Source organism: Podarcis erhardii (genome assembly GCF_964252035.2).
Source record: "Podarcis erhardii genome assembly, chromosome: 4".
NCBI classification, from domain to species: Eukaryota; Metazoa; Chordata; class Lepidosauria; order Squamata; family Lacertidae; genus Podarcis; species Podarcis erhardii.
The window spans coordinates 156,553-183,933 of NC_138508.1; the positions used below are offsets into that span (position 1 = coordinate 156,553).

The 27,381-nt window shown below is 61.9% G+C and overlaps 4 protein-coding genes across 6 annotated transcripts in view; 3 read left to right on the forward strand and 1 right to left on the reverse strand.

The window, feature by feature from the left end:
* Positions 1–5,156, forward strand: part of DCHS1 (dachsous cadherin-related 1) — a 41,477-nt gene extending 36,321 nt beyond the window's left edge. For all 3 annotated transcript variants that reach the window (XM_081859976.1, XM_081859975.1, XM_081859977.1), the window contains exons 19-21: positions 152–438; positions 931–1,069; positions 1,248–5,156. In XM_081859976.1, the coding sequence (XP_081716102.1) occupies positions 152–438; positions 931–1,069; positions 1,248–3,814 (2,993 nt within the window). In that variant the 3' untranslated portion in view covers positions 3,815–5,156. The remainder of the gene's footprint in view (positions 1–151; positions 439–930; positions 1,070–1,247) is intronic.
* A 5,289-nt stretch (positions 5,157–10,445) lies between these two features.
* On the forward strand, positions 10,446–17,380 carry TPP1 (tripeptidyl peptidase 1). Its single transcript, XM_081859197.1, is given in 15 exon segments — positions 10,446–10,517; positions 10,629–10,733; positions 11,227–11,366; positions 12,168–12,318; positions 12,417–12,538; positions 12,887–13,065; positions 13,237–13,435; positions 13,790–13,978; positions 14,584–14,656; positions 15,102–15,115; positions 15,118–15,221; positions 15,562–15,720; positions 15,828–15,965; positions 16,121–16,317; positions 16,373–17,380. Coding segments are annotated over 14 exon segments (1,731 nt in total). The 5' UTR covers positions 10,446–10,497; the 3' UTR covers positions 16,259–16,317; positions 16,373–17,380.
* A 567-nt stretch (positions 17,381–17,947) lies between these two features.
* On the forward strand, positions 17,948–19,349 carry TAF10 (TATA-box binding protein associated factor 10). Its single transcript, XM_081859217.1, has 5 exons — positions 17,948–18,173; positions 18,344–18,630; positions 18,727–18,791; positions 18,948–19,062; positions 19,174–19,349. The coding sequence occupies exons 1-5, from the start codon at positions 18,005–18,007 to the stop codon at positions 19,261–19,263; spliced, it is 726 nt and encodes a 241-aa protein (XP_081715343.1). The 5' UTR covers positions 17,948–18,004; the 3' UTR covers positions 19,264–19,349.
* A 2,108-nt stretch (positions 19,350–21,457) lies between these two features.
* Positions 21,458–27,343, reverse strand: ILK (integrin linked kinase). The gene is made up of 13 exons (XM_081859334.1): positions 27,212–27,343; positions 26,617–26,713; positions 25,399–25,564; positions 25,070–25,165; positions 24,705–24,801; positions 24,151–24,234; positions 23,928–24,013; positions 23,738–23,847; positions 23,475–23,602; positions 22,939–23,060; positions 22,752–22,851; positions 22,113–22,243; positions 21,458–21,991 (listed from the first exon to the last, which is right to left on the reverse strand). Exons 2-13 carry the CDS (start codon positions 26,703–26,705, stop codon positions 21,842–21,844), a joined length of 1,359 nt encoding a protein of 452 aa, XP_081715460.1. The 5' UTR covers positions 26,706–26,713; positions 27,212–27,343; the 3' UTR covers positions 21,458–21,841.
* Between the last annotated feature and the right edge of the window lie 38 nt (positions 27,344–27,381).

Here is a 27,381-nt window from a genome sequence, read left to right on the forward strand (position 1 = left end):
CAAGTGCAGAGCTTCTTTCTCTTAGTGCTGGCACAGAGGCCTCCGTTGAGATGGGGAGGAGAAGCCATGCCCCCTGGGCAACCCCAAACAGCTTCGCATGGCCTTTGCCCCCGGCAGGCCCAGCTCTGACCCCCTCCCTCCCACTCCACAGATGCCCTGCTGGGCACTGAGATCACCATGGTGACGGGCAACGACGTGGACTGCGGGCCGCAGCTCTCCTACATGCTGGTCTTGGACAGTGGCACCGCTGGCACCTTCAGCATCCTGCGCTACGGGGGCCGCATCACTCTGCTGGGGCCGCTGGACTATGAGCAGCGCAACCGCTATGCACTGACGGTGCGCGCCTCGGACTCTCAGCACGAGACGGAGGCCAACGTCACGGTGCTGGTGGAAGACGTCAACGACAACCCGCCCGTCTTCTCCCAGGCCCTGTATCAGGTGCGCAGCTTTTGCCCTCGGGCTTCTCCCCCCAGGGGCCGCACGTCCTTCGCCAGCCAGGGCAGAACCCGTCAGAAGGCCATGCACAAAACGATCTGCGTAGGGGAGCTCTGCAGCAGTGGGAAAGTGCAGAAAAGTGGCCCAGAGCTAGGATTCAGAGGGCAGGGCAGCGACGGCACCTTCAATCACAAACCTCGATGCAAATTGCTACGTTGCTGCTTTAGTTTAAGCATCACTTGTGCCAAATATGAAAAAGTGTCTGGGTGTGAGTTGCCCCCTTCAGCTCAACATGGCTCAGTCACGTGCCGGAGAGACCACGCCTCCCCCCCCCCGGACCCCCTCCTCATTGCCCTCATTCTGCTCTTCTCCCCCTTTGGCTCCTCACAGGAGCACCCATGGGTAGGGGGCAGCTCATGCCAACAGGTTTCCCCCACAACCTTGGAGGGCAAATAAATGCCCAGGAATGACAGGTAACCCTCTGTGTCCCCCCAGGTTGTACTGCCAGAACACACCCCAGCCGGCAGCCCCATCCTGACCCTCAGCGCCACAGACCTGGACTCGGGCTCCAACGGGGAGGTCACCTACCAGCTGGCCAGGCCCAGCCACTTGGTCTCCATCCACCAGACCAACGGTATGAAGGCAACCCCTGTGAGATGCCTTGGAGGGGCAGGGGCAGTTCTGGGGGGGACGGGACTTGGGCTCTTCTTTGTCCTCTGTGATGTTCTCCCTCCTCTTTCTCTCCTCCTCCTCCTCCTCCTCTTCTCTTTCTCCTCCTCTTCCTCCTTACTGCCCTTTCTCTGCCCTCCCAGGGACCTTGTTCACCACGCAGCTCTTGGTGCTGGATCCGGGGCACTCCACACTGGACATCCTAGTGGAGGCCCGCGACCGGGGCACGCCCAGCCTTTCGGCCTGGACCACGGTGCAGATCCAAGTGCTGGACGTGAACGACCACGGGCCTCAGTTCCTGAAGCCACACTACAACGCCTGCGTGTCGGAGGACCTGCACCCGGGGACCACCCTGCTCACCCTGGAAGCCACAGATGCCGACGCGACGCGGGAGAACGCCGCCCTCGACTACACCATTGTCAGCGGGAACAGCGGCCACGCCTTCCAGCTGGAGGGCCGTTCTGGGGGCGCCAGTGCCCTGGTGCTGGTGGAGCCCCTCGACTTTGAGGCCGTGGCCATCTACAACCTGACGGTGGCCGTGTCGGACCGGGGAGTGCCTCAGCACAGCGCCGTGGTGCCTGTGCTGCTCACTGTGCTGGACGTCAACGACAACCCCCCAGTGTTTGGACGCTCTGCCTACCACGTGGCCGTGAGCGAGGGCACCGTGCCCGGGGCAGAGCTGCTGCGCGTGGCAGCCCAGGACCCTGACTCGGGGGCCCACGGCCAGGTCCGCTACAGCATCAGCTCCGGGGACCCTGGCGGGCTCTTCCAGCTGCACCCGTCCACAGGGGCGCTGCGCTTGGGAAAGGCACTGGACTGCGAGGCCCAGGCCCTGCACACCCTGGTGGTACGGGCCTCAGACGGAGCAGGCGGCCACTTTGCCCTGGCGTCCATCACCGTGGAGGTGAAGGACATCAATGACAACCTCCCCTACTTCCCCCTGGAGGTGCTGAGCTGCAGCCTGCGGGAGAACCTGCCGCCAGGGAGCCTGGTCACCACGGTGCGGGCCGTGGACCTGGACGTGGGAGCCTTTGGGGAGCTGCGCTACGCCCTCCTGCCATCCGAGGGTGGGGAGGCCTTCGCCATCAACAGCAGCTCCGGGGAGCTGCATGCGCTGCAGCCCTTTGACTTTGAGCGCACAAAGGCCGTCCAGCTGCGGGTGCAGGCCACGGATGTTGGCAACACATCGGCCACGGCCACCGTACGTGTTCTGGTGACCGGGGAGGACGAGTATGACCCCGTGTTCCTCAGCCCAGCCTTCAGCTTCGAGGTCCCTGAGGGTGCCCAGCGGGGGCAGAGCATTGGGTCTGTGGTGGCCACGGACGAGGACGAGGGCCCCGACGGAGTGGTGCTCTACACGCTCCTCAAGCCGTCTCCCTTCTTCGGGATCAACCAAACCAGCGGCGCCATCTACCTGCGCGTGGACAGCCAGGCACCCTCGGGGGGGCCTCCCAAGCAAGAGCCCCGGGAAATGGTGCTGGAGGTGCAGGCCCACAGCCCCTTGCCCGCCTCGCGCTCGGCCTCCGCCCAGGTCACCGTGGACGTGACGCACACCTCCTTTGGCCTGGTGCCCGACCTCAACCTGCTCCTGGTGGTGGCCGTGGCCGCCTCCCTGGGTGTGGTGGTGGTGCTGGCCACCGTGGCCATTGTGCTGGCCCTGGTCCGCTCACGGCAGAGCCGGGGCCCCAAGGAGGTGGATCTGGCCCATGTGCAGAGTGGCTCCTTGCAGAAGCTGGGCCACGGCGATCCGACTCTGCCCGGCGGAGACTGCCTCTACCACGAGGCGCTGCCTGGCTATGGCACGGAACCGGCCGGCCCCTACACCCGGGGCGGGTCTCTGGACCCTTCCCACTCCAGCGGGCGAGGTTCTGCTGAGGCGGCCGAGGACGACGAAATCCGCATGATCAACGAGTGTCCCCGCATGTCCAGCGTCACCTCCTCCCTGCAGGAGCACCTGGTGGCTCGCGGACCCGACTCCGGCATCCAGACGGACGCGGACCGCCTCTCGGATGTCTCCTGCGAGCCCGCCACCCTGGATGCGGCTCACTGGTTCAAGAACCGGAAGGGGCCTGGTGGCCTGCTGCTTCCCGGCCAGCCCCCCCAGCTCTACCGGGATGACGGGGGCAGCAGCGGCCCCTACCTGGGGGCCGGCTGTGGGCTCAGCGTCTCCTCCGCCCCCAAAGACTACTCTTTTCCGGAGGATGGGAAGCCGTGCGTGGACGGCTCCCTGACAGCCATTGTGGCCAGCGATGAGGAGCTTCGCGGCAGCTACAACTGGGACTACCTCCTCAACTGGTGCCCCCAGTTCCAGCCCCTGGCCAGCGTCTTCACAGAAATCGCCCGCCTGAAGGACGAGAGCTCCCTGCGCAAGCCCTTCCCCACCAAGCCCAAGCCCCGCATCGACCCGCCTCCACTCATCACCTCCGTGGCGCACCCGGGCGCCAAGTCCGTGCCCCCCAAGCCGGCCGTGGGGCGGGCCTTCCCCCACCTGGCCACCGCCTCCTCCTCCTCTCTGCGACGCTCCCCCATCAGCCACGAGGGCTCCCTCTCCTCGGCCGCCATGTCCCCCAGCTTCTCCCCCTCACTCTCCCCACTGGCTGCTCGCTCCCCCATGGTCTCTCCCTTCGGGGTCTCCCAGGGGCCCTCGGCGTCCGCCATCAGCACCGAGCATTCCCTGGAGGCCTCTGAGGAGGCCGAGCTCCGCATCTAGCTTGGGACTCTGCAAAGGGTGTTGACTGAGCACAAGCCCCCCCCCCCCGCTCCTGGAGCATCCCTCTCCAGGCAAGTGGCTGGCCAAAGCGGTGGCAGGAGATGGGCTGCGCTCCCAGGGGGCATTCCATGCGTGGCACAAGGACCACTGTCCTGTGGCAGATCTCACTGCTGTCCCTCAACTGCCCCCACCCCATGTACAGATGCTACTCACAGGAAGACACACACCACCTCCTCAGTATTGTTCCACCCCCCACCCCACCCCACCCCACGGGGCACTGCTCCTCCCTGCACACCGAGCTGCCTGGGCTGGGTCTGCTGAAGGGGCATCTGGCTGAAGCCCCCGTGGCCTCAGGGCTGTCCCTGCCCCCTCCAGACCCGTGAGATGCTGCTGCTCCAATTGCAATGGGACTCAAAGGCACCCCACAGCAGCAAAGGGGGCAGCCAGCATGGAGGGGCCTCTTTGCCTGACCAAAGCGTCTCTCTCTCTCCCTCTCTCTCTTTCTCTCTCTGCCAAGGTAAGTGCAACTTGTGCCCTTCACAGTCCCACATGATGCCACCAGCTCCCCTTCCGTGCCAGGGGGTCCTGTGCCCTCCTCCCACTGCTTGCTTTGCACTGGCATATGCATGCCTTGGGGGGCTGGTTTCCCCCCCCCCAACACACACACACAAGCAAATCTTAACCTAGGAAGAGGGCACCTTCATTTTGCTCGCTCGCACTGGGTGCTGTCCAGGAAGGGCAGCACTCTGACAGCTTGGCACTGGGTGTGGGGGTCGTGGGGTGATACAGCACCAATGCCCTTCTTGTCCGCGTTGCTCTTTGCCTGAGACTGAAGCAGGGGATCCCAGACTCCGCACAACTTCAAAGCAATACCTCCCCACCCTCAGCGCAGACTTGCAATAACTAAGTGCTCCTCCCTTGGCTTCCTTTTTTCAGTGAGGGGAGTGAATGGTACTACAGTAGCAATAATTAAACACCCCTGTCTGTCCACCCCCATTCTGCCCTACAGGCACATACATGAGAATAAGGCAAGCGGAGGGAGCGGCCATCTCCTGAACCCATCCAGCTCTGGCTGGTAGCAGCTGCCTAGGCAGGGGACTTCCCAGGCCTCCCTGGAGAGGCGGCCAAGTTTTGTACCCAGGATCTTCTGGATGCCAAGCAGCTGCTCCCCCCTTCCCTGCCAGTGCTGGCAAGAGGGATCGCGTCTGGCCAGATGCCCTGCAGATAGAAAGCTAGCGTGTCAGGAGGGGAAGAGTTCAGCTGCCAGGCTGGTCAACTAGCTCCAGCATGACAAGGAGCTTGAGGGGCCACAGGGGGCCGGAAGCTGAAGAAGCCCAGGAAGCATGGCAGGGGCAGGAAGTTTGCTCCTTGCCCACAGGCTTCCCAGAAGGCTCCTGCGCAGGGGGGGCGGGCAAGCGGGCCTGGGGTGGCCGAGGGTACTTCCTCTCCAGGCCGGGAAAAGCTCTACCAGCAGAATTGCTGCCTGCATGCACAAGACCATGGGCCCAGGCCTTTCTGAGGGACAAGCACAGGAGACCCCAGCTGAGCGGGCGAGGATGGTGGCCCTCCTTCCCCCTCCCGTGCCCATTTAACCCCATGAGGCCCGTCCTGAAGCCTCCCTCTCTGGCGTCCTCTCTGCCCTGACTGCAGCCCAGCCTGGCAGACTCTCTTTATTTATTGTAATCTGTTTCCTATTTCCAGCATTTTGTATCTTTTTGTATTGCTGAGCATCCGCAGCATGATAAGTCCCGGGTGCCCCCCCCCTCCTTTTGAGCAGGGACCAGATCCAAGTGCCAATTTTTTTGAAGTAATGCCTTAATAAACCACACCGTGTTTGTAAGGACTCGTCTTCTTGGCGGGGGGGGGGGGGGGCTGAGGGGATGAGACGGGGCCCCGCACCCCCAAGGCAACCGCTTAGGGGGGGCGGGAGGACCCTTTTGTGGGTGGCAGCTTAATGGGCCAGAAAACCCTCGGAAGAGCTTTCGGGTCCAGGATCAGGCCAAGGGCTCATCTCATCGGGCAACCTGTCCTCACAGCGGCCGACTAGACGCTCCCAAGAGGAGCCGGCAAGCAGGATCCGAGCCAAGAGCCTTCGCCCCTCCTGTGCTTCCAGCCACGAGCCGGCAGAAGCGGGGCTGCCTCTAGCTGCAGAGTCGAGGCACAGTCGTGGCGGCTCGTAGCCCCCGATCGCCCCCGACGGGGCTTCCGTGGCTGCTCAGGCGACGAACTGGCGAGAGCGGCCGCTCTTCCTCCTGGACGGCTGTTCCCTCCAGCACCCCTCTCTACCCCCAAGTGCCGTTTGCTCGGGCTGCCCCATTCTACGCCCAGACCGGCGCAGCGGGCCAAGGGGGTCGGCGTCGGGGCTGCTTCCGGAGGCCCTGACAGGACGGCGGACCGGGGCTTTCCCGACCCGCGCCACCCTCGGTCGCGCCTGGTCCCGGCTCCCGCCCCGTCGCGCGCTCAGCTTTGGGGGCGCCGGGCTTCATCCGCTTAGCCTAAGCCCCGAAGCAGATGCGCCTAATCAGGCGGCTCAGCTCCCCGCGGCGGCCAGTTGGCAGGATTAGCCAGAGCGGCCCGCAGACGTGAACTCCGGGTGAACTTGGACGCTTGAGCTGCGAGTCTGGCCTGGCGGGGGTGGACTAGATGACCCGGGGAATCCCTTCTCACTCGGCAGCTCCGCGCCCCTCTGGAGCCCCCGAACCCAGCCGGGCGCGCCGCCTCTCGCAGCCCTCCAGGAAGTGAGGGGAGCCCCGCCGCGGGGCAGGCGCGCCAGCTGCGAAGGGGCTTGGGGCGGAGGCTCCGCTCAGCGCTTGCCCCGAGCACGAGCCTTTGTCGGCAGTTGGGGGGCGAGCGGCTGGAGGGCACCCGAGAGAGCGGAGGAACCGGGTTGCTCCCCCTAAACACTCAGAAAAACTTTCCGACAGTCAGAGCTGTTCAGCAGTGGAAGCGATTCCCGCGAAAGGAAGGTTGGAGTTCTTAAAGAGAGGCTGGATGGCCGTCTGAGGTCCTGCCCCACTGTTTCTGCAAGTGCTCCGTGGGGCCCAGACCTGTGGGCCAGGCCTGGAGCCTGGAAGTGTGTGAGCATGTTTATCCAGAGCACCGCGGAAGCTGCTGTTTATCTCTCTTGCTAAAAAAGAGTTAACTCTCAGGTGTGTGTCATCTTTATCTGCATCTCTCTTCTGCCTTACATTTGCTAAAACCCGAGTCTGCCCACGGGCTGAAGACATTTGGGTAAACACCCTTCTGATCCCTGGGCTGTCGGGATGCCTCTTCGCCCTTCCTCTTGTCCCTGCTCTCACTTGTGTGGGCAAAAGACCAGTCGAACAAGACCCGAAGGAGGAGAGCGAGGGGCTGATTTCAAGTCAACTGGCCTAGTTTGCTACGGTTCTTCTTTGTTGTGTAAGTTGGGACAGTGTGTTGCCTCGGAAACAAACAGCTAGGAGTAGGGAAAAGGGACCACGTCTTTTGTCTTTCCTTCCTCAGTATCCACTGGGAAATGATGTCAAGCCGTAGCATTTAGACTGAGTTGAGAATGGGACAGCTGGAAGGCTGCATTTCTCTCTGCAAAAAACCTCCAGGGCTCACCCTGGAAGCTCCGCAGGGAAGCAGGATCTCCGGGGCCCTTCCACTTATGCTCAGCCTGTGTGTTGGGCACTGCGACCTCTGGGGGGCCACAGCCTCCCCGTCTCTAAATGGAGAAGGAAGAGCCTTGCTTCGGTGCTCACGTCCTGCCTCCAGGCTTCCCCTGGTGTGAGAAGAGGATGCTTGATGGGACAGGCTGCTCCTCTGATCCTGCAGCCAGGATCCTTTTGTGTTTCATCAACGTCAAAAGCCTCAAAGGACTTCCTTTGGAAGGAAGCAGCTGGGATGCAGGATGTGTCCTTGGAGGAGTTGTTCTTATTTCACCATCAGGTCAGAGCTTGCGACAATTTAATAAGCAACCTTAAAAGCACTTCAAAACAAATTAGTCACAGGAAGAAGATGGGTGCTGGTGACATGCACCTTGGGCGTCAGAGGCAGGGGGAAGGTGTGCCTCTTTCGCGTGTGACGGAAACTCCAAACCATGCAGGTGCACCTGGGGCAGCCCCTGCTTCTCAGAGCTCAGAGAGCTGCAATGTGTCTAGCAGTAGCCTGTGACCAAGCAGGGTGTTCTGAGGTGTGGGGTGCAGGGGAGCCCTGCTTTTGGCCGGATCAGCTGGCTGGCCCTTGCAGCCCAGGGCTGTCTGACTGGCAGAAGATCTCTGGCATCTTGGGCAGAGATCAGTCCCTTTCCTGGGCCTCCATCTTGAACGCAAGGAGCCCATGCATTACAGGTAAAGGTAAAGGAGCCCTGGATGGTGGTTAAGTCCAGTCAAATTCAGCTAAGGGGTGTGGCGCTTTCTGGGTCATGTGGGCAGCAAGACTAAACCGCTACTGGAGCATGGAGGACCATGACGGGGGCCAGAGCACCATTGACTTCCCGGCGCAGCAGTTCCTATTTATCTGCTCTCAATGGTATGCTTTCGAACTGCTAGGTTGGCAGAATCATAGAATCATAGAGTTGGAAGAGACCCCAAGGGCCATCGAGTCCAACCCCCTGCCAAGCAGGAAACACCATCAGAGCACTCCTGACATATGGTTGTCAAGCCTCTGCTTAAAGACCTCCAAAGAAGGAGACTCCACCACACTCCTTAGCAGCAAATTCCACTGTCGAACAGCTCTTACTGTCAGGAAGTTCTTCCTAATGTTTAGGTGGAATCTTCTTTCTTGTAGTTTGGATCCATTGCTCCGTGTCCGCTTCTCTGGAGCAGCAGAAAACAACCTTTCTCCCTCCTCTATGTGACATCCTTTTATATATTTGAACATGGCTATCATATCACCCCTTAACCTCCTCTTCTCCAGGCTAAACATGCCCAGCTCCCTTAGCCGTTCCTCATAAGGCATCGTTTCCAGGCCTTTGACCATTTTGGTTGCCCTCCTCTGGACACGTTCCAGTTTGTCAGTGTCCTTCTTGAACTGTGGTGCCCAGAACTGGACACAGTACTCCAGGTGAGGTCTGACCAGAGCAGAATACAGTGGCACTATTACTTCCCTTGATCTAGATGCTATACTCCTATTGATGCAGCCCAGAATTGCATTGGCTTTTTTAGCTGCCGCGTCACACTGTTGGCTCATGTCAAGTTTGTGGTCAACAAAGACTCCTAGATCCTTTTCACATGTACTGCTCTCAAGCCAGGTGTCACCCATCTTGTATTTGTGCCTCTCATTTTTTTTGCCCAAGTGCAATACTTTACATTTCTCCCTGTTAAAATTCATCTTGTTTGTTTTGGCCCAGTTCTCTAAGCTGTCAAGGTCGTTTTGAAGTGTGATCCTGTCCTCTGGGGTGTTAGCCACCCCTCCCAGTTTGGTGTCATCTGCAAATTTGAAGAAGCTGGGACAGAGCAACAGGAACGCACTCTGTTGCGCGGATTTGAACCGCCGACCTTCTGATCAGCAAGCCCAAGAGGCTCAGTAGTTTAGACCACAGGGCCACCCGTGTCCCACAACGCTACGTTCTAACATGACTTCTAAGTCTGGTGTTGGGATGCCCCTGAACACCACTTGCTGGGAACAGCACAGGCCCCCCTTGCAGGTTTCCCAGAGACGTCTGGCCGGCCATGCAGAGAACGCGGAGCTGCACCAGGCAGGCCTTTGGTCTTGCTCAGCGGCCGGGCTCTTCCTCTGCAGGTCCCTCCCACCAACCCAACTTGAGAGACTGGTGTGAAGCAGGAGGGCTCCTGGGGGGAGTGTTCATCCTTTGAGGCTGTGGCTCTAACCTGGATCTGGGCTCCAGCCTTGAAACGGATGCCAGTCCCCCTTCCACAAAGCACTTGATTCCCCCCATGGGCCTGTGTTTACTCCGCAGCAGGCGATGCTTCTTACTAGAGAGCTTTGGAAGGAAGAGCACCAGACCACTCTCTGCCGGGCCTGCAGACGAGGCGAGGGCTCCTCTGTCTTTCCCAAGAGATGTGGTGGGAATGCGAACGATGGGCAGGTGCCCCTGGCAGCACTGTGACAGCTCCTGCAGGGGACCATTTCATCTCACCCCCTTCTGATCCCCACACACTTCTAATGCGTGCTAAAAAGCAAAGTTAGTCACGCAATAGCCCTCAAACCGCAGCTGGGCATCTCGCGGGCCTTCGGTGTGGCCCTGGCGGGTGCCCAAATGAGCCCCTGCCCACGTGTGGTGCAACTGTGGCGGGGAAGGTGGGGTCTCGTCGCCTTCCTCCCCGTCAGGATCCCGAGGGCGAGCGTTGCCGCCCGGACAGAAAAGGCGCCCGAGCTCTCATCCGGCGAATGCTTCAGAGAGGGCCATCAAAAGGGCTGCTGGATTTATTCCTTTCCCGATTGGCAGATTTCCTGGAAAGCCCCTCCTCACATTTCGCGCTTTCCTTTCTTTTTAAGGAGCCCTGTCCTCGCGTCCCCCCGGGCGAGGCTGGGGGGGGGCATCAATCGGGGGGTCCACAGGCGCCCCCTCTCGCCCGCCCCGGCGTCGGTTCCGGCGGCCAGTGTGGCCTCTGAGCACGCACAGAGTGCAGCCAGCTCCAAGCAGCCCAGCGGGCGAGCCACGTGATCTGGATGTTTCTCCCCCGCCATCATGTGACGGGCAGCTTCTCACGTGACTCAGTTCTGGGCTCCTGCCTCGAGGGAGAGGCTGCGCTGCGATGGGGCTGCTGGACTGCCGGTACCGGGGCGCGGGGGGCGCGGGGGGCGCGGGGGGGGGAGGAGGAAGCCCCCCCCGGCAGACGCTTCCGGCTCCGCTGCCTGACACCCCCGTCCCGTTTCTCCCGTGCAGGTGCCTCCTGCTGGCGCTGCTCCAGCTGCCCGCCTTGCTCCGCTTGGACGCCGCCGCCGCCGCCGCCGCCTTCGGGTGGGCTCCGGAGCCGGACCAGCTTTTCCAGTAAGCGGCCCCGGCCGGGCCTGGGGCGGAGGGCGCCGTCGGGGCAGCAGGAGGAGCGCGGCGAGCGACGGGCGCTTGGGCCCCTCGGGGCTTGCTCGCCGCCCGTCTCCCGCGAAGGAGGCGTCTCCCAGCCGGGGCTCGACCGAGGGAGGCCGACCGCGGAGATGGGCAGCCGCCGACCCCAAGCGCCCGTCGGCCCGGAGGAGGTGGGGGTCCGGCTGGCAGGAAGGACCCGCCCCCAGATGGGGGGGGCTATCAAGACTAATGTTATTATTATTAGGGGGTGGGTCTGGTTGGGGGACGGAAGCCCCCTTTGGCCTTGCCAGCTGAGCTTGCCGGATCCCCATCGGTCTCCTTTTCTGTGAAACGGGTGCAGGGGAAAAGCTAGATTTGGCTGGCGCTGCCAGACGTGGGCACCGCTCATGCCTCCGCTGCCCACACACCGCTCTCTGCTAGCTTGGTGCCACCTGTGACAGCCGTGTCTCTTTCCCAGGATCCCGGAGGGATGGAGCTGTCTGGGTCGAGTGGCTGCCTCCGAGGCGCTGAGCCTGACCTTCGCCCTCCGGCAGCAGAATGTGGGGCTCCTGGAGGAGCTGGTGCAGCGAGTCTCCTCTCCAGACTCTCCAGAGTATGGTAATGGCCCCCTTCTCTCTCTGCCCCCTGCTTCTGCCCCTCCTGCTGGGGCTTCCCTGATCTCTCAGTACAGCCAGGAGAGCCAGACGTTTCATGTGTCCTTGGCAGACTGCACAGGGTTCTCCTTACAACACTGTTCTAAGGTAGGCACATACTGTTCCTGGGCTCCCTTGCAGCACTTTGGAGGCCGAGGCTGGCAGCCCCTCGCACTGCAGCCCTCGGAATGTCTCCCAGGCAGTGAGTTCTACTGAGCGCAGCGGGACATGGTCCTGTGTGCAAGGATTGCAGCTGCAAGGGGTTTGTGGCCCTGGGGACTTCCTGCTCAGCTTCTCTTGCACAATCTTGGGTGCTCTGGTGGCTCCCAGGGAGGAGCAGCTCATAGGGTTTGTGGGAGGAAGGCAGGCAGGCAGGCAGGCAGGCAGACTCCAAGGATGTCTTTACACCACAGGACCATCTTGGTGGTTTTCCTGTGTCCTGAGGGAACTCTTTTTCCTGAGAGGGGGGAGTTGGCTAGCCTAGGAGTCCCTAGCAGAGCTCTCAGCCCCATTCCTATGCTGCTGCTGCTGCTCCCAGGGCTCTCAGGGGAAGCCTGTCAGTCAAGGGGGACCAGAAGTGGCACCTTCAACAGGAAGCGGGCAGACTGAGCAGCCACTGGCAACCAGCGATGGAAGACTGTGCTCTTGCTTGGCTGCCCAGCTCCCCTGACAGTCGGGGGGTGGAGGGAGGCCCCTGGGACCCTCTGAGGTAGGTGGGCCACCAGAAGTCTCCTTCCTTCCCTTCACGCTCCCCTTTGTCTCGCAGGCCGGTTCCTGTCTCTGGCGGAGGTGCAGGCCCTGGTCGCCCCCTCCCCGCAGACGCTGAATGCCGTTCACAAGTGGCTGGAGGCTCATGGGATCTGGGACTGCACAGAGGTGGGCACCAAGGACTTCTTGCAGTGCCTGGTGCCAGCCGGGTGAGTTGGGGCGTGGGGGCTCTTGGGGCAAGGGGAGGGCACAGAAGGCACCCTGAGCTCCCCCCACAGCTGAACCTGACCGAGGCTTCTCCATGCAGCACGGCAGAGCAGCTCCTCCCGGGGGCACAGTTCCAGCGCTACGTCAACGGGGAGCGAAGCGTCGTGAGGTCCCCCTTTGCCTACACCTTAGCAGAGGAGCTGGCAGAGCACCTGGATTTTGGTACGGAAGCCTTGGGGAAACTGGGAGCGGCAGCAGGGGAGACTCTGTCCCTCGTGTGCATAAGCCCAGACTGCCAGGGAACGTCGGGGGTGGGGAGTGTCTGGCCCTGGAAATAGGCAAATATCTCCCCCCATAGGAGTGGGGGAGCTGATCTTCTCTTTGCCCTGCCAAGAAGTGGGTGGTGATGAAGGGAGGGCGGGCGTGACTGAGCAGATCTCTCCCCCGCCCCCGGTTAGCCTTGAGCCTTGGGCTGAGCAAAATCTGCTTTAGGTGCCCCCTTCCTTCTGCCCCAGGATAACTACACCCTCTGCTTCTTCTTCTTCTCCTCCTCCTCCTCCCAAATCTCAGTGGGGGGTCTTCACCGCTTCCCTGCTGAGAGGAAGGCAGTGAGTAGGGCCTGGACTGCCGGGAAAGCGCTGCTGTCCACCTTTCACCTGGGGGTGACGCCGGCTGTCATCCGCCAGCGGTACAACCTGACTGACAAGGACGTGGGCAGCTCCCGCAACAACAGCCAGGCCTGTGCCCAGGTAACTGGGGGGCGTCCGTCCCCCCCCCCCGGCAGCCTCTCCATTCCCTCAGTGTCCTGGGGCCAGCTGCCCTCAGCCCTGCCGCCCAGCCGCCCTCAGGGGAGCGGCACCTGGCAATGAGGTGTGCTGGGTCGGGGTGCCCCACGCCTGCCTCTTCTCCTTCCCCTCCAGTTCCTGGAGCAGTACTTCCACCAAGCGGACCTGGCGGAGTTCATGGGTCTCTTTGGGAAGAGCTTCCCTCACCATCTGCGCGTGGACCAGGTGGTCGGGCGCCAGGGCTGGGGCAAGGCCGGCCTGGAAGCCAGCTTGGACGTGGAGTACATCATGAGCTCCGGGGCCAACATCTCCACCTGGGTCTTCAGCAACGGTGGTACTGACCAGCACGCTTGGCTCCCCGTCTTCCTTAGCCCCCCAAGGGGCAGGGCTCCAACCTCTCTCTTGCCTCTCCCAGGGGACCTGGGAAGTGGGGTGGGGCAGGAACCCCCTATGATGGGGCTGCCTGGCTGCTTTCTCTGCGCCACCCTCATCCTGGGACCAGTCGGGGCTGAGTGCTATACTGGAAGGTGCTGGGAGGCTGGCGGGCTCTGACCGTCTCCCTTTCACCCATCCCAGGACGAGGCAGACATTTTGGAGGCTTGCCCCCCACCCCACCTCTCCCTGTTTCCTGTGCAAGGTCGGCTCCCGTGGGCCCTGCTGATATTTCTTCTCCCCTCGCCTCCCCCAGGGAGGCATGAGAGCCAGGAGCCTTTCCTGCAGTGGCTGCTGGTGCTCAGCAACATGTCTGCCCTGCCCTGGGTGCACACGGTCAGCTACGGCGACGACGAGGACAGCCTGTCCCGGGCGTACATGGAGCGGGTCAATGTGGAGTTCATGAAGGCAGCCGCACGAGGCCTGAGCATCCTCTTTGCCTCAGGTAGGTGGAGGCAGGCAGCCTTTGGTTCCCCTCCTGTCTCTGATGGCACTTTGGCCTCCATGTTCCTCCTGCTCTGCCACTGTGCCCAGTCAAGGGAAGCCTGTGAGGGGCAGGGCCTTCTTGGTTGTGGCACCTGCCTTTGAAATTTGCTCCAAGAAGGGAGATGCATCTGGCTATCTCTTTGTTGGCTGGGTGAACATCTCCTCCAGTCAGAAGAACTTCTCAGTGGTGGGTCTGCCTACCTGGTAGGAGGAAGGCAGGGGCAAGATTTTTGTTGACTTGGGACATTTTATTGTCCTCCTTGGCAAGCTTGTGGTCTTAGGCTGTGATTTATATTGTGTGTTAAAGCGCTTTCAGAGTTTCTTATTTTAATACATAGTATAGCTTAAACATCCCTTAATGTTGTGTTGTAGGCTGCTTTGGTACATTTACTACAAAATGTATTAATCTGAAGTATTTGTACCTCACTGGTTAATTTCAAAAACAATTGCAAGGCAGTTTTCCAAACGTATAATTAAAAACGTCAGAGCCCCCGGGGGGAGGTCAGCATGTTTGGGGAGGGAGTGAAAGTGGCTTGCAAGTCTTTGGCTGCCCTTTCCCTGCAGGTGACTCTGGAGCAGGTTGTCGGTCAGCCCGCGGAGGGAAGCACACCTTCCGGCCCAGCTTCCCAGCCTCCAGGTGAGAGGAGGAGAGGACGGCGCCGCCAGGGACAGGTGGGGCTGGCGAGGGGGGTCCTTGACCCACATCCACTCACGGAGGCCTGGCCCTTCCGCATCCCCCTGAGCTTGATGCAGACCTGCTCTTGCCTTTCCAAGCCCTTCTCTGAAACCAGGGCAGTCAGCCACTTGCGTATTCTCCAAAATGCAGGGACTCTGCAGCAGATACTAGATCTCAAATCTGCAGCCTTGCTGGGTTAGGCCTGTGGCTTGGCAGGGGAGCCCTCCTTCTGCTACCTGCCCTTTAATGGAAGCAGAATCTTCTTGGGGAGGGGGCTGCATTCTGCCACCCTCTGCCACACTGGGAGCTGCTGGAGGGCTGCCTGTGTCTTGCCAGTCATCCTGGGGGGCTGGGACCCCCTGGTCTGTCAGTGCCTTTGTGACGCCTTGCCTTGCTGTGCCCACAGCCCATACGTGACCACAGTGGGGGGACGTCGTTCCAGCACCCCTTCCTGGTCGGTGCTGAGGTCACAGACTCCATCAGCGGGGGAGGCTTCAGCAATGTCTTCCCAATGCCAAAGTACCAGGTGAGTCCCATGCCACTCGCAAGGTGCCATCGTGGCTCCCTGCTGGCACAGTCATGGCAGGTTTCAGTCTGCAGCTCCTGGGCCCTTTGGGGTCTTCCATGATCCACTATGGAACTCCTTGCCACAAGCCTTCTTTAAAATTGTGAACATTTGCATAAATGGCTTTTACTGTGGTGGTGAATTTTGAAGCTCAGGAGCTCACCCTGAAGGGCTGCCAAGCCCCCCGCCCCCCCGAGAGTCCAGAAATGAAAGATCCTCCCAGACAGGTGGGACTTGGGATCCCTCACCCAGGACCCGTCTCAGCTCTGCCTCCTTCCTCTTCACGTCTCTCCCTCAACAGACAACAGCCGTGAGGCGGTTCCTGAGCACGACCTCCAAGCTGCCACCTTCCAGCTACTACAACAAGACGGGCAGAGCCTACCCAGACCTGGCCGCGCTCTCCGACAACTACTGGGTGGTGTCCAACCGCATTCCCATGCCCTGGGTCTCCGGCACCTCGGTGAGGCTGCTGCCTGCAGGCTCTTGAGCCTTGCCCGCCCGGTGCCCGCTCCTGGGCAGGGCCGTCTGCGGGTGCTGGGCCTCACTCTGCCTCTTCTCCCCCGACAGGCCTCCACTCCTGTGGTGGGGGGCATCATAGCTCTGATCAACGACCGGCGCCTCCAGCGAGGGCAGCCCCCCCTGGGCTTCCTCAACCCCGCCCTCTACCGGCTCCAGGAGAAGGGGAACAGCACTGCCCTCTATGACGTGAGTGTGGGAAGGGGCTGGGGCCGCATCCTGCTGAGGCAGCTTGGTCCTTGGCTTTGCCAGCGGGGTGTGGGGAGGGGGTGCACGCAACACAGCAGCATTTTGCTTGCCGCATGGGGCAAAGGCGACACGCTCTTCCTCTCTCCTCCTCCCAGGTGACCTCGGGCTGCCACTACTCGTGTCTAGATGAAACTGTGCAGGGCCAAGGATTCTGCGCGGCTCCTTCCTGGGATCCCGTCACCGGCTGGGGGACGCCAAACTACCCAGAGCTCCTGTCTGCCCTGCTGGGCTAGGCGGCCGCATCACACTGGCGGCCACATCCATGGCGCTTGGCCACTCAACAGCCGGGGGAGTGGAGAGGTCTTGTTTGTTGTCCAGCAGCCCAAGCCACATCTGCTCAGGGGAAGGAGTGTGTGGGTTGGGAATCTCAGGCTGCAAGATGGAGGCAGGGGGCATTTCAGAGGGCCTCCCCCCGCCTCCATTGCAGGTCCAAAAAGTGTGCATTAGCCTAACGGAAAAGACAGTGGAAGCAGAAATATGCAAACATTCATCTCTGTAAATCTATAGTGGTACGTCAGGAGGAGAAGAAGGTGCAACTAAAAGCTAACGGTCTAAATCGTGCTTGCATGTGAAATACCTTGATGTGGAAAGAGCTGTGGTGTTTCTCTTAGCAAATGTGAGAACTGTGCATCTACAGCAAGACAGGAGCAGTCCCATTACTGGCAAATCAGGTAGGGGGAGGGGTCACAGGGTGTGCCTTTCTGCACTTAAAGGTGTGATGTACCCCCCTCCCCATACTCTCAGGATGAAGTCCTGCCTCTAGGAAACTTAACTCCATAGCCCAATGCTCTTGATCAGTTCTTCACAAGCTCCAACTGGAAACTACCTCATTGGAGTGAGGATGGGGGTTGCCCTCCCTCTGTTGGCGCTGTGTCTCCCGGACCCACTCATGGGGGGCCCACAAAATGCAACGCCAGCTCAGTCCCTCTCCTCTATGCCACAGCTGCTCCCTAAGCAGAAGGCCTTGCTTGGGTCCTGGCCCCGATCCTGCCCCACCTGCAGGAACCGCTTTGCCAGCACTACTTGGGCACCATTTGCAGGTTGGGGGATTTTTGGGTGGAGGGAGCCCAGTTCAATGCCTCCATTGCCTGGGAAATCTTTGCCAGGCAGCCCCCCCCCCCATTCTTTCCCTCCTGCTCCAAGGTCAATGGAGGCAGCACTTCTTCCCCCATTCCCACCCCCTAATTTGCACTGGACCATTCAACGTGGAAACACGGATATTCTTCCTCCAATAATGGATTTATATGGTTGTGATTTCTTTTTTTGAAAACAACAGATTTGTGGTGTCTCGGGTTCATGGGTGTGAATGCAAAAGCAGAGCAATAAATAAAGACTTTGGAGACTTGCCCCCATCAGGGCTGTCCTGTGGTGTATTGATTTCTGGGTCTCTCAAATTCAGCCTCGCCTTCCCTGACTGGCTCCGGGGTCTCTCTCAGGCCCACCTGCAGTTGCTGAACCCGGAGGGGACTGAACCCGCAAGGGGGGTCGGGACCCCTTCCGTTCTTCCCCATGTTGCTCGAGTCCCGCCCCGTGAGAAGCAGCAGCGCAGGCGCGCCCCCGGCTCAGCCCAAAGGGCCCCGTCCGCCCCCGCCGGATCCCCTCGCCCGGCCAGCGGAGCCCGCTCCTCCTCCTCCTCCTCCTCCTCCGGGGATTGGCCCACTCCGCCCTGGACGGCTGCCGGGCGCCGCTGCTGCTGCTGCTGCTGCTGCCGCCGCCTCTCTCGTGGCCGGGAGTTCCGCAGCCCAACTCGGCCGCCCGGGCTGCCGCGGAGGCCACGCCCCCAGCCCCGCCCCGGAGAGGAGAGCGGAAGTGGCGTCTGCGCGGAGGCCTTAGATAGAAGATCGGCCCGGAAAAGGAGGCGGCGGTCGCCGCTCAGGCCCCGCCCCTCCACTTCCGGGACCGTCTTCCCCTCCCTCTCGGCGGGGCTCGCGGCGCCTGCGCAGAAGCTGCTCGGAGCGACGCTGCTGGCCCGGGTCTCCATGAGCGCCATCGGGGGAAGCGGAGGCGGCGGCGGAGGCGGAGGCGGAGGCGGCGGCTTGGAGCCCGACCTCAGCCCGGCCGTCCCCGTCCCCCTCCCCGCCGCCGGGGGAGACAGCGCCAAGGGCAGCCCAGGGCTCGTGGCGGCCGTGGCCGGAGCCGGAGGAGCCGGTGAGGGGGATGGGGGGGAGGGGCGGAGGGGGAGGGGCAGTGGGGGAGGGGAGGGCAGGGGGGGAGGGGAGGGCAGGGGGGGAGGGGAGGGCAGTGGGGGGAGGGGGAGGGGCGCCTCCCTCCCTTTCTTCGCCCAGGGTCCCCCTCTAAATCCCTTTCTCTCCCCGCAGGTGCCTCCTCCTCCTCCTCCTCCTCTTCTTCCTCCTCCTCCTCCTCTTCCTCCTCCTCCTCCTCCTCCTCCTCGTCCTCACTGCTGGCACATCCCGCGGAGGCGGCGCCCTCGGTGCCCAACGGGATCTTCGCGCCGCCCGGAGCAGCCGCCAACGGGGACTCGAAGCCTGCCGCCCTCGCTGCCGCCTCGGCCTCCTCGGCCTCCTCCGCCGCCCCGGCCTCCTCTCCCGCCTCCAGCGCCCCGCTGGTCGACTTCCTGCTGCAGCTGGAGGATTACACGCCCACGGTGAGGCCCCCTTCTCCGCCCGGCCCCTGGCCGCCTCGCTGGCCCCTGCTGGCATCATCTCCCTCTTGAACCGTCCTCCTTCTGCTTCCCTTCCAGATCCCAGATGCCGTCACGGGCTACTACCTGAACCGCGCAGGCTTCGAAGCTTCCGATCCGCGCATGTAAGTGGAGCCGTGGGGGGATAGACCACGTCCCCAGGACAGATAGACTGCCCCTTCCTCTAGGGGCCCCGTGTGGCTCTTAGGGACCCATCCTGGGGCTCAGCCACACCACCTCTTACTCGCTCCCCTCATCCCTCCTCTGATCTCCCCTTTCAGCATCCGCCTGATCTCCTTGGCTGCCCAGAAGTTCATCTCCGACATTGCCAACGACGCTCTGCAGCACTGCAAGATGAAGGGGACGGCCTCTGGCAGCTCCCGAAACAAGAGCAAGGTGAGGTCCCTCAAATGCCCCCTCGCAGGGGGCCCCTTCCACAACTCTCCCTTGAGGTGCCCAGGTGGGAGGCCCAGCTGACGCCCCTCCCTCTCCCCTCCCCCACTGCAGGACAAGAAATACACCCTCACCATGGAGGACCTTGCACCCGCGCTCTCCGAGTACGGCATCAACGTCAAGAAGCCCCACTACTTCACTTAGCTGCCTGCCCCAGCCCCCTGGATCCGCTCTTGGACTGCTTCTCTTTCCTCTTGGCTGCCGCACCATTAAAGTTCTCCCTTTCTTGAGCTCCCTGCCCCGCCTCTCGCTCCTTCTGCATTGGAGGAGGAGGAGGAGGGGAGCAGCTCTGATGAAAGATGGGGGGGGGGTGTATTTGAAGCAAAGATGTCCCTGGACACCTGGGGGGATAAGGAAGATGTCTTGAAGTTCATCCAGCATTCCTGTGGCGCATGTGGAAGGCAAAGGTGGTGATATTTAATGGAATCTGAGAGTTGGAAGGGACCCCGAGGGTCATCTAGTCCAACCCAGCTGCAGTGCAGGAGTCTCAAGAAAAGAGATTCCGACTAAACATTTGAAAAAACTTCCTGACATTATTATTTATACTCTGCCCATCTGGCTGAGCTTCCCCAGTCACTGTGGGCGGTTTCCCACAAAATACTAAAATACAGTAATCCATCAAACATTAAAAGCTTCCCTACACAGGGCTGTTTTCAGATGTCTTTTAAAAGTCTGGTAGTTGTTCTTCTCTTTGAGATGGCCCTTGGGATCCCTTCCATCTCGTAAGAGTCCATGATTCCTGAGAGTCTTCACTTCTCCAGGCTCAGCATGCCTAACAGTTCATCTTAGTTGCCCTCTGCACATGCTCCAGAGAATGGGAATGGCCTGGGCAGGGCCTCCCTCCTCCGTCTTGTTGGCACTAGGGCAGTGATGTTCCTGGACAGCCAAGCTCGTCCAGCTTTGCCCGTGATGTGTGGGGAAGCCAAGGTCAGCGAGGCTTCTGAAGGCCACTTGCAGGAAGCCACACCAGGGGAGATGGGCTCTGGTGCCTGGGGGCCGCTTGCTTCTTCCCCTGTGGGGAAATCTGGCTGGCCCCCAAGAGAACAGGTTGCTGGACTTGGTGGGCCCGCTTGGCCCTCATCCAGGAGCAAAACAGCCGGGAATTGCAGGGGGGAGGTGGGTGGAAGCCCTGCCTGCTCCCGGGTCAGTTGCTCCAGCTCCAGCTGCTTTTCTCTTTGGTTACTTGTGCTGGGCTGGGGAAACCAGAGGGAACTGGCCTCTTGGAGGTCAGCCTCCCCCCGTCATCTGGATTTGCTGTAGCGATCCTCCAGTGCCCCCCGGGTTTTGAACCATTCTATTGGAGAAGGGGGACTTTGGGGCCGGGGGGTGGCAGTGGTACGTTTGGGCAGCAGGCGTGACTCCTGCCCTTCCTTCTATGGTAGGCGACAGTCCAGGCCCTCCAAAACTCACTCACAAAGTCCCTCTCTGCCCAGTCAAGCACCGTCACAGTTGACAGTTTTTCCCACTAGGCAAAAACACTTCAGGAGGGCATGGAGCTGTGCGAAACAGCCCCCGCCCCCCGCATGCAGCCAAGTGGCTCTGCGTGACTCAGCAGCTGCCTCAGAGCCTCCCCTGTCCTGTGACCGCGGCCACCAACCACGCGTTAACTCAAGTGCTGCAACATGGCGATGGGCGTTGCAGCTCGTGGAGGGTGGCCTCAGTTGATGCCAATGAGAACACCCCCCGGCCGCACCCATTGCATCTGTTCTGCTTTCTTTCTCCCATTCCAGTGGGTCGTCTCTCCACCGAGAAGATGTGTGGAGGCGATTACTCGTGGAGCAGGGTAACTTAAGGAAAACCACAAGCGTGCTGCTGGCTCCGGCGAGAGGCCTATCTCACCCACCACAGCTGGGGAGCCCAGAGGCACATGACCTCTAGTGCTGGAGCAGCAGCAGAGCTGCTAGGAGCAGTGGCCTGATCCTGCTCAAAGCACCCACATGTGTTGGGCATGAAACCAGGAGAAAGGTTGCTGCCCGCTGAGCCTTTTCGCTGCCCCTGCCTGTCCTTTTCCCAGCTCTGCACTTTCCTTTCTGAGCTGTGTCTGAAAGAGGGTTGTGGCCCATATTTGCCATGGCATTGGGAGACTGAGAAGGAAAAGGCCGGTTTCAGTTGAGGGCAGCAGAAGACCAGCCAGAGTGGGGCACCTGATGGGGAGTTGAACCCAAATACAGCCCACCTCCCCACAGTATATTGTCGTATGTTGGAAATGGACCGGGTGAGAGGGCGGCAATGGCAGGAGGGGCTGGAGCAACCGTCCTCTTCAGCCGAGGCCCACCAGGGAAGCTGGGGCAGCCGGCTGTGTCCCCCTCACCCCACAAAGGCTGCAGTGACCACGGTCTCCTTTAATAACTCTTTATTTTGAGCCCTCTGGCTTGGACAGGGGCCTGCATAGAAAAGATAAAAACCGTGCAGCGCAGAGGCAGGCAGTGGGCTCCGAATGCGAGGCGACCTTGCTGATGTGCGCTGAGGGACGGGGTGCTAGGCACTGTGGAAGGCAGCGCAGCATTGCTGGGGGAGCTTAAAAGGCCAGGGCAGCCTGCAGCAGGGGACCCCCCCCCCCGCCCAAATAGAGCTGCCCCGAAGGGGGAGGGGGGCAAGGCGGTGGCTCCTTCTGTACCGTTTTGTTTCAAGAGCAAGGAAGTGGCGCTTCCTGTCATCAGCGCCTCCCCAAGGCACTTGTGGGCAGGCGGGGGGGGTGGCTGCAGAGCACGTCCCCCTCCCCTCACTTCTCCTGCATCTTCTCAAGGATGGGGACGATCATGTCAAATTTGGGGCGCTTGGCTGGGTCCTCATTCATGCAGATCTTCATCAGCTTGCAAATGTGGGGGGAGATGCCTGGGGGGATGGTGGGCCGCAGCCCCTCCAGGGCGACCTGGGAGGAGGAGGAGGAGGAGGAAGAAGAAGCAGCTCAGATGGGGCCCCAAGGGTCGCCTAGCCCAACCCTGCCAAGGTGGGTGGGGGGTGGGGGTCCTGCCCTCCTGCCCCTTCCTCACCTTCATGCCAATCTCCATGTTGGAGAGGTCAGCAAAGGGCACCTCGCGCGTCACCAGCTCCCACAGCAGCACGGCAAAGCTCCACATGTCGGCCGAGCGGCGGTTGATCTCCTCTGCCTTCTTCTGCAGAGCTGCGGGAGCAAAGAGGGGCTGCAGAAACGCAGTGGCTGGAAGGGGGCGCTGAAGGGGGACCCTTCCCCAGCAGGGCAGCTGCTCTGCCTGCACTCGGCCCCCCAAGCAAGCCCAGGGGTGTCACCAGCCCCAACTGCTGCTGGCCAGAGGACGGCAGCGTGGCAAAGTGGTCAGAGGCAGGAACAGACATATCCCCCCCCCCGGGAGTCCTTTTCAGTTTGAGGTATTCTTCTGCAATAAGCAATAAAGAAATATAATGAAACTAAGAATAAGAGCCAGAAAGGAAAGAGGACAAGTTCGGAGGGGGGGAGATCTGTGCAACAGTTCTTAGTGCAGTGACTGCTCTGCCCTCCACAGTCGCGGGGGGGGGGGCAGACTGGCTCTGGCGCTTGGACCCTGCTGGTGGGCTCCCCTTAGGGGCATCTGGTCGGCCAGATGGCACACCCCCCTTGGCCCGATCCAGCAGGCTCGACTTTGGATGTCAGCAGAGGGCAGGGTGCCACTCACCTTCTGGAGCCACCCAGGCTGGCGCATACATCCTGCCAGGGCACTGGAAGGAGAACTTGACGTCTGCCATGCTGATCCGGGCCGTCATGTCCTCATCGATCTGTGGGGGGAGGGAGGACACAACGGGGAGCTCAGCCTCCTAGAGACCCCACCAGCCCACTGAACCCCAGAAAGGGCCCCCACGCACCATGATGCTGCGGCTGTTGAGATAGTGGCGCGGGATGAGGGGCTCCAGGGTGTGCAGGAAGGCCATTCCTCGGGCCACATCCAGAGCAAACTTCACGGCCTGCGTCTGGTCCACCACAAAGTCTGCAGGGGGAGAGAGAGCAGGGGGGGACAAATATGGGGGGGAACCTGCCTCTGCTGGGGTCAGCACTTGCTCCTGAGCGCTGTCTGGAAGGGTGGGAAGGGCTTCCAAGGGTTGCCTGTGATTTAGGCTGCCCAAGCCAGGGGGCCACAGCGCAAGAATGGCATGAGGCTCTTGGACAGGGGCCACTCAGGCCCCCAAACCTTTTCTGGCTCTGGCCATCAACGCACTTTAGGCCTGGAAAGACGTAAAGGCAGCCAGAAAGCACTCTGCTCCCTCCCGAGAGCTACAGAGAGAGCAAATGATTCCTGCGTTGCCCGGGGGTGGGCTAGATCCCTGGGATCCCTTCCCACGTCCCCAGCAAGGCCCCTGGGGTGCCCCTGGAAGCAGGGTGAGGTATGGGAAGCGAAACTCACTGGTGCCTTCGTGGAGCACGTTGTAGAGGGAGCCGTAGGGCATCCAGTGGGTGAGGGTGATGGGGTGCGGAGCAGGAGGAGACTGGCAGGCGCCCAGGACCGGCAGCACGTTGGGGTGGGAGAAGATCCTGCGAGGGGAAAGGAGGCGAGTGGAGGAAGCAGCCCAGCCACCCACCGCCTGCGCTCACATGGGCAGGCAGGGGCTGGGGGTGCCAAGGGCAGCTTCTGACGATCCCCACGGGACCCCCCACCCACCCACCCACCTGAGCTTGGGGTACTCTTCATTGAAATCGCGGCTCTTGCGGGTCGTCCAGTCTCGGGGCTTGAGCACTTTGATGACGATGCCGTTTCCCTGCCAGCGCCCTTCCCAGAGCTGTGGAGAAGGCGGAAGGTCAGAGGGGAGTGGGGTGAAGGAGACGGGGGGGGGGAGAAGGGGAAAGGAGCGGCCCCCACCTCTCCAGACTGGTTCTCGTTGAGCTTGTGTCCCAGGGTCAGCTGCCGGAAGTCGATGCCAGCCAGCTTGTTCAAAGTCCCGTTGCCTAAAAGAGGAGACCATCAGCCAGGCGCAGCCTGCAGAAGGAACCCCCCACCGCCCAACCCACTGGGCAAGGAGAGTCCCCTTCTCCCCTCTGCCCCCCCCCGGCTCCCAGGTCTCCCCCTTCCTGCAGGCTCTTACGAGGTCTCGTCCGTGTTGTGCCCTTCCAGAAGGTGTCCTTGAAGGGGATGCGCGTGAGGCTCTGGCCCAACTTCTCTGCTCGCTCTGGAGGGGGTGGGGAGAGAAAACAGGGATGTTGCGCAGGTGGAAAGGGGGTGGGAAGGCCCCCCCCATAGCGCCAGGAAGCAGGAGGGGATGCAGAGGAAGGGTGGCAGGAACCAGCAGGGGAAGCCCAAGGGAAGAAGGCTCAGAGCCCTCCGGGGGTTGGGGCTGAGACCGTGGGGAGTGGTCAGAGGCAGGAGACTGGGAAGAGGAGGTGTGGGGAGAGGTAACAGGGTTTAGTCAGCCGGGATCCAGAATCAGAGGCAGAAGAAGGGCGGCCAGGAGGCAGAGATCAGGCAGGCTGGAGAAGAAGCCAGGTCGTGGATTGCACATAATGCACTCGGGGAGATATCTTGGCTGAAGAAGTGTGTACAAACGCTCTGAACAAATTAACAAATGTAGTCTGACCCAAAACAAAGGGGGGAAGTAGCTGAAGGCAGCCGCTGAGTAGGGAGGGCAGGAGCCGCGCTCACCTTTCAGGGAGTCCCGCAGGGGCGCCTTGGCCTTGTCCAGGGGTGTCTCCCCATATTTGTTGCAGATGCTGACCAGAGCCCCGCTGGCCACCAGGTCCTGAAGGATGGGGAGGGTGAGAAGCGGGGCGAATGAGTGTCTTCCCACGGAAGCCCTTCTTGCCCAGCCCCACTCCCCACAGGGCACCAGGTCTTCCACCAGCCCCACTCCCCACAGGTCACCGCTCCCCTCCTATTAGGGGGCTTTCATTTAGTTTTAAATTGTGTGAATTGGGGTATATGACTTTGCTTGAACAGAGCACGAATGTTGCCACCGCGGCAGGAAGAGACACATCAGCCCCAGGTGCCTCTGCCAAAGCAGCCCTCACCTCAGCCACCTGCTCCTGGGCCCAAAAGCAGGCGTAGTGGAGGGGGGTGTTCCCGTGCTCGTTCACTGCGTTGATGTCGGCCTTGAACTGGATCAGCTGAGCAGGGCAAGAAGACAGAGGGTGAGCTGGGGAAGGAAATCCCACTCCAAAAGACCCCCACAAAGTGAAATTCACCCACCCCCACCCCGGGAGGGAGATGCGCCAGACGGCCACCCTCTTCCCTCTCCCTGCAGGGGGCGCCCTAAGACCCAGAGGAGGATGTGGGGAAGCAGGGAGTGGGGACCGACCGGGAGCCTTGGGCAGCCCCCTCCCTGTGGGGTCCCCCCTACCTTCTGGACAATGTCCCGGTGGCCGTGGCTGGCGGCCAGGTGCAGCGGGGTGTCGTCCCCCCGGTTCATGACGTTGATGCGCGCCCCTCGCATGACCAGCATGTCAACCACGCTGGAGCGGCCTTCGCGGCAGGCCCAGTGCAGGGGACTGAAGCCGTGGTCATCGCTGCAGGGAGGGAGAGGGGCCTGCTCAGTGCCCAGGGCGGGAGAGGGGCCAGCCTGGCCAGGGGGCAGAGCTCCAGGGGTCCCGGGGCACCTGGTCAAGGCTGGGAGCGCCAGAGGCAGGAGCAGCCTGGGAGATTCTGGGAGCACAGGAATCCCTCCTCCCTCCCTCAGCTCACTCTTCCTGAGCCAAACGCAGGAGAAGAGGAAGACCAGGCCTTAAAAGGAGATCTGAGCCAGGAAGACGGGGCAGCCCCAGGCCCCAGCCGGGACAACAGCGAGGGGGCCAAGCAGATGGGAGCATCCCAGGGGGGAAAAGCAACCACTGGCCCGGAAATCGAAGGGTCGCCTGGTCCGGCCCCTGCAAGGCAGGAATCTCAGCTAAAGCATTCTTGACAGATGGCTGCCCAACCTCAACTTAAAAAGCCCCAAGGAAGAAGCGTAGAACAGATCAGAAGGGGATCCTGGCCGGCATCACAGACCCCACCCATCCTTCCTGCCTCCCCTAAATCCCTTCAAGCCTTGGGGACCAGACTTCGGGGGGTAGGGGGGGTGGCAGTAGCTGCTTCAGAGGACTAGGAACAAGTTCAGGACCAGAGGAAAATGAAGCCACCCATTTGCCTGACTCTTAACTCCCTAGAGGGATTTGGGGGTCGTTGCACCGCCCCCAGATTCAAGCTGCCTGCCCCCAGGGAAGGAGGCTGGCTCCTTGGGCAAAGGGCTTCTTCCTTTGATGGGCAGCCAGCCCTCACACTTCACCACACCCCCCACCCCAGGGCTCCTCCACAGCAAGGCTGAAATGAGGGGGGAATCTGGGCAGCCTCCCTCACTGCCCTCCTCCCCTCAGGGCTGGGCTGGTGCTTCTGGACTCCCGCCACCTGCTCTGCCATCCAGGCTGCCCCCCCCCCCCCAGCTCCGGCACCAGAATTCCTGCCGGCGTGTTTCGGAGCTGCGGTCATTTCCTGTCCCTTCCAGCCAAGGGGACGAAATGCAGGACGAAGGCGGCTTGGGGGCGCACAGGGGGTCTGGGGCTGCTCCCTCCCGCTCCCCACTCACCCCTGGTTGAGGTCGTTCTCTGTGTTGTCCAGCCAGAGGCGCACGGCCACGGCGTTGCCCTCCCGGCACTGGGTGAAGATGTCGTCCATGGTCCCTCCTGCCAAAGGAGGGCGGGGAGGGTCAGCCAGCGGTCGGAGCCGCGAGGAGCCCCCTCGCCCCGCAACCCGGCTGGCCCCCGCTGCTCGGGCGTCCCGGGCAGCTGCACCCCACCCGCCCCGAGTCACGGTCCCGAGCAGTCCAAGAGGGCGATAGGCAGCCGCCCCGACGTCCTGCTCTGGGGCCGAGATTCTGGGCTCTAGGTCCGGGCAGGAGCCCCCCGACACCGCCCTGCCGCAGCAGAGCCGCAGCGCCCGGCCGGGAGAGCCGCTTCTTCGGACCGGGGCAGGGCGGGATGCGGCGCCGCCCGACAGCTGAGCCCCCCAGGGTCCCGGGGCAAGAGAGCGGGAGCGGCCGCCCCGAGAAGGAAGCCGCCGCCCTCCCGGGCCCCGTCGGGCAAGGGCAGCGACGGACGGGCGTGGCCGGGGCTGCTGCGAGGCGAGCGGCCGGGCTGCCCCACCCCGACCCCGGGCGATCCCCGTCTCGCCGTCCCCTTTACCGTGCCCGATCGCGGCGGCGGCGGCTCCGTGTGTGGCGCGTCCCGTCGGCTCGGCTCCTCCCCGCCGCTCCCTCGGGCGGCTCCCGCCGGAGACCGCCCCCTCCCGGCCTCCGCTCCCCTCCGACGGCCCCGCCGCTCCCGCCCCGCCCGCCCGCCCGGCCGCAGAGGCT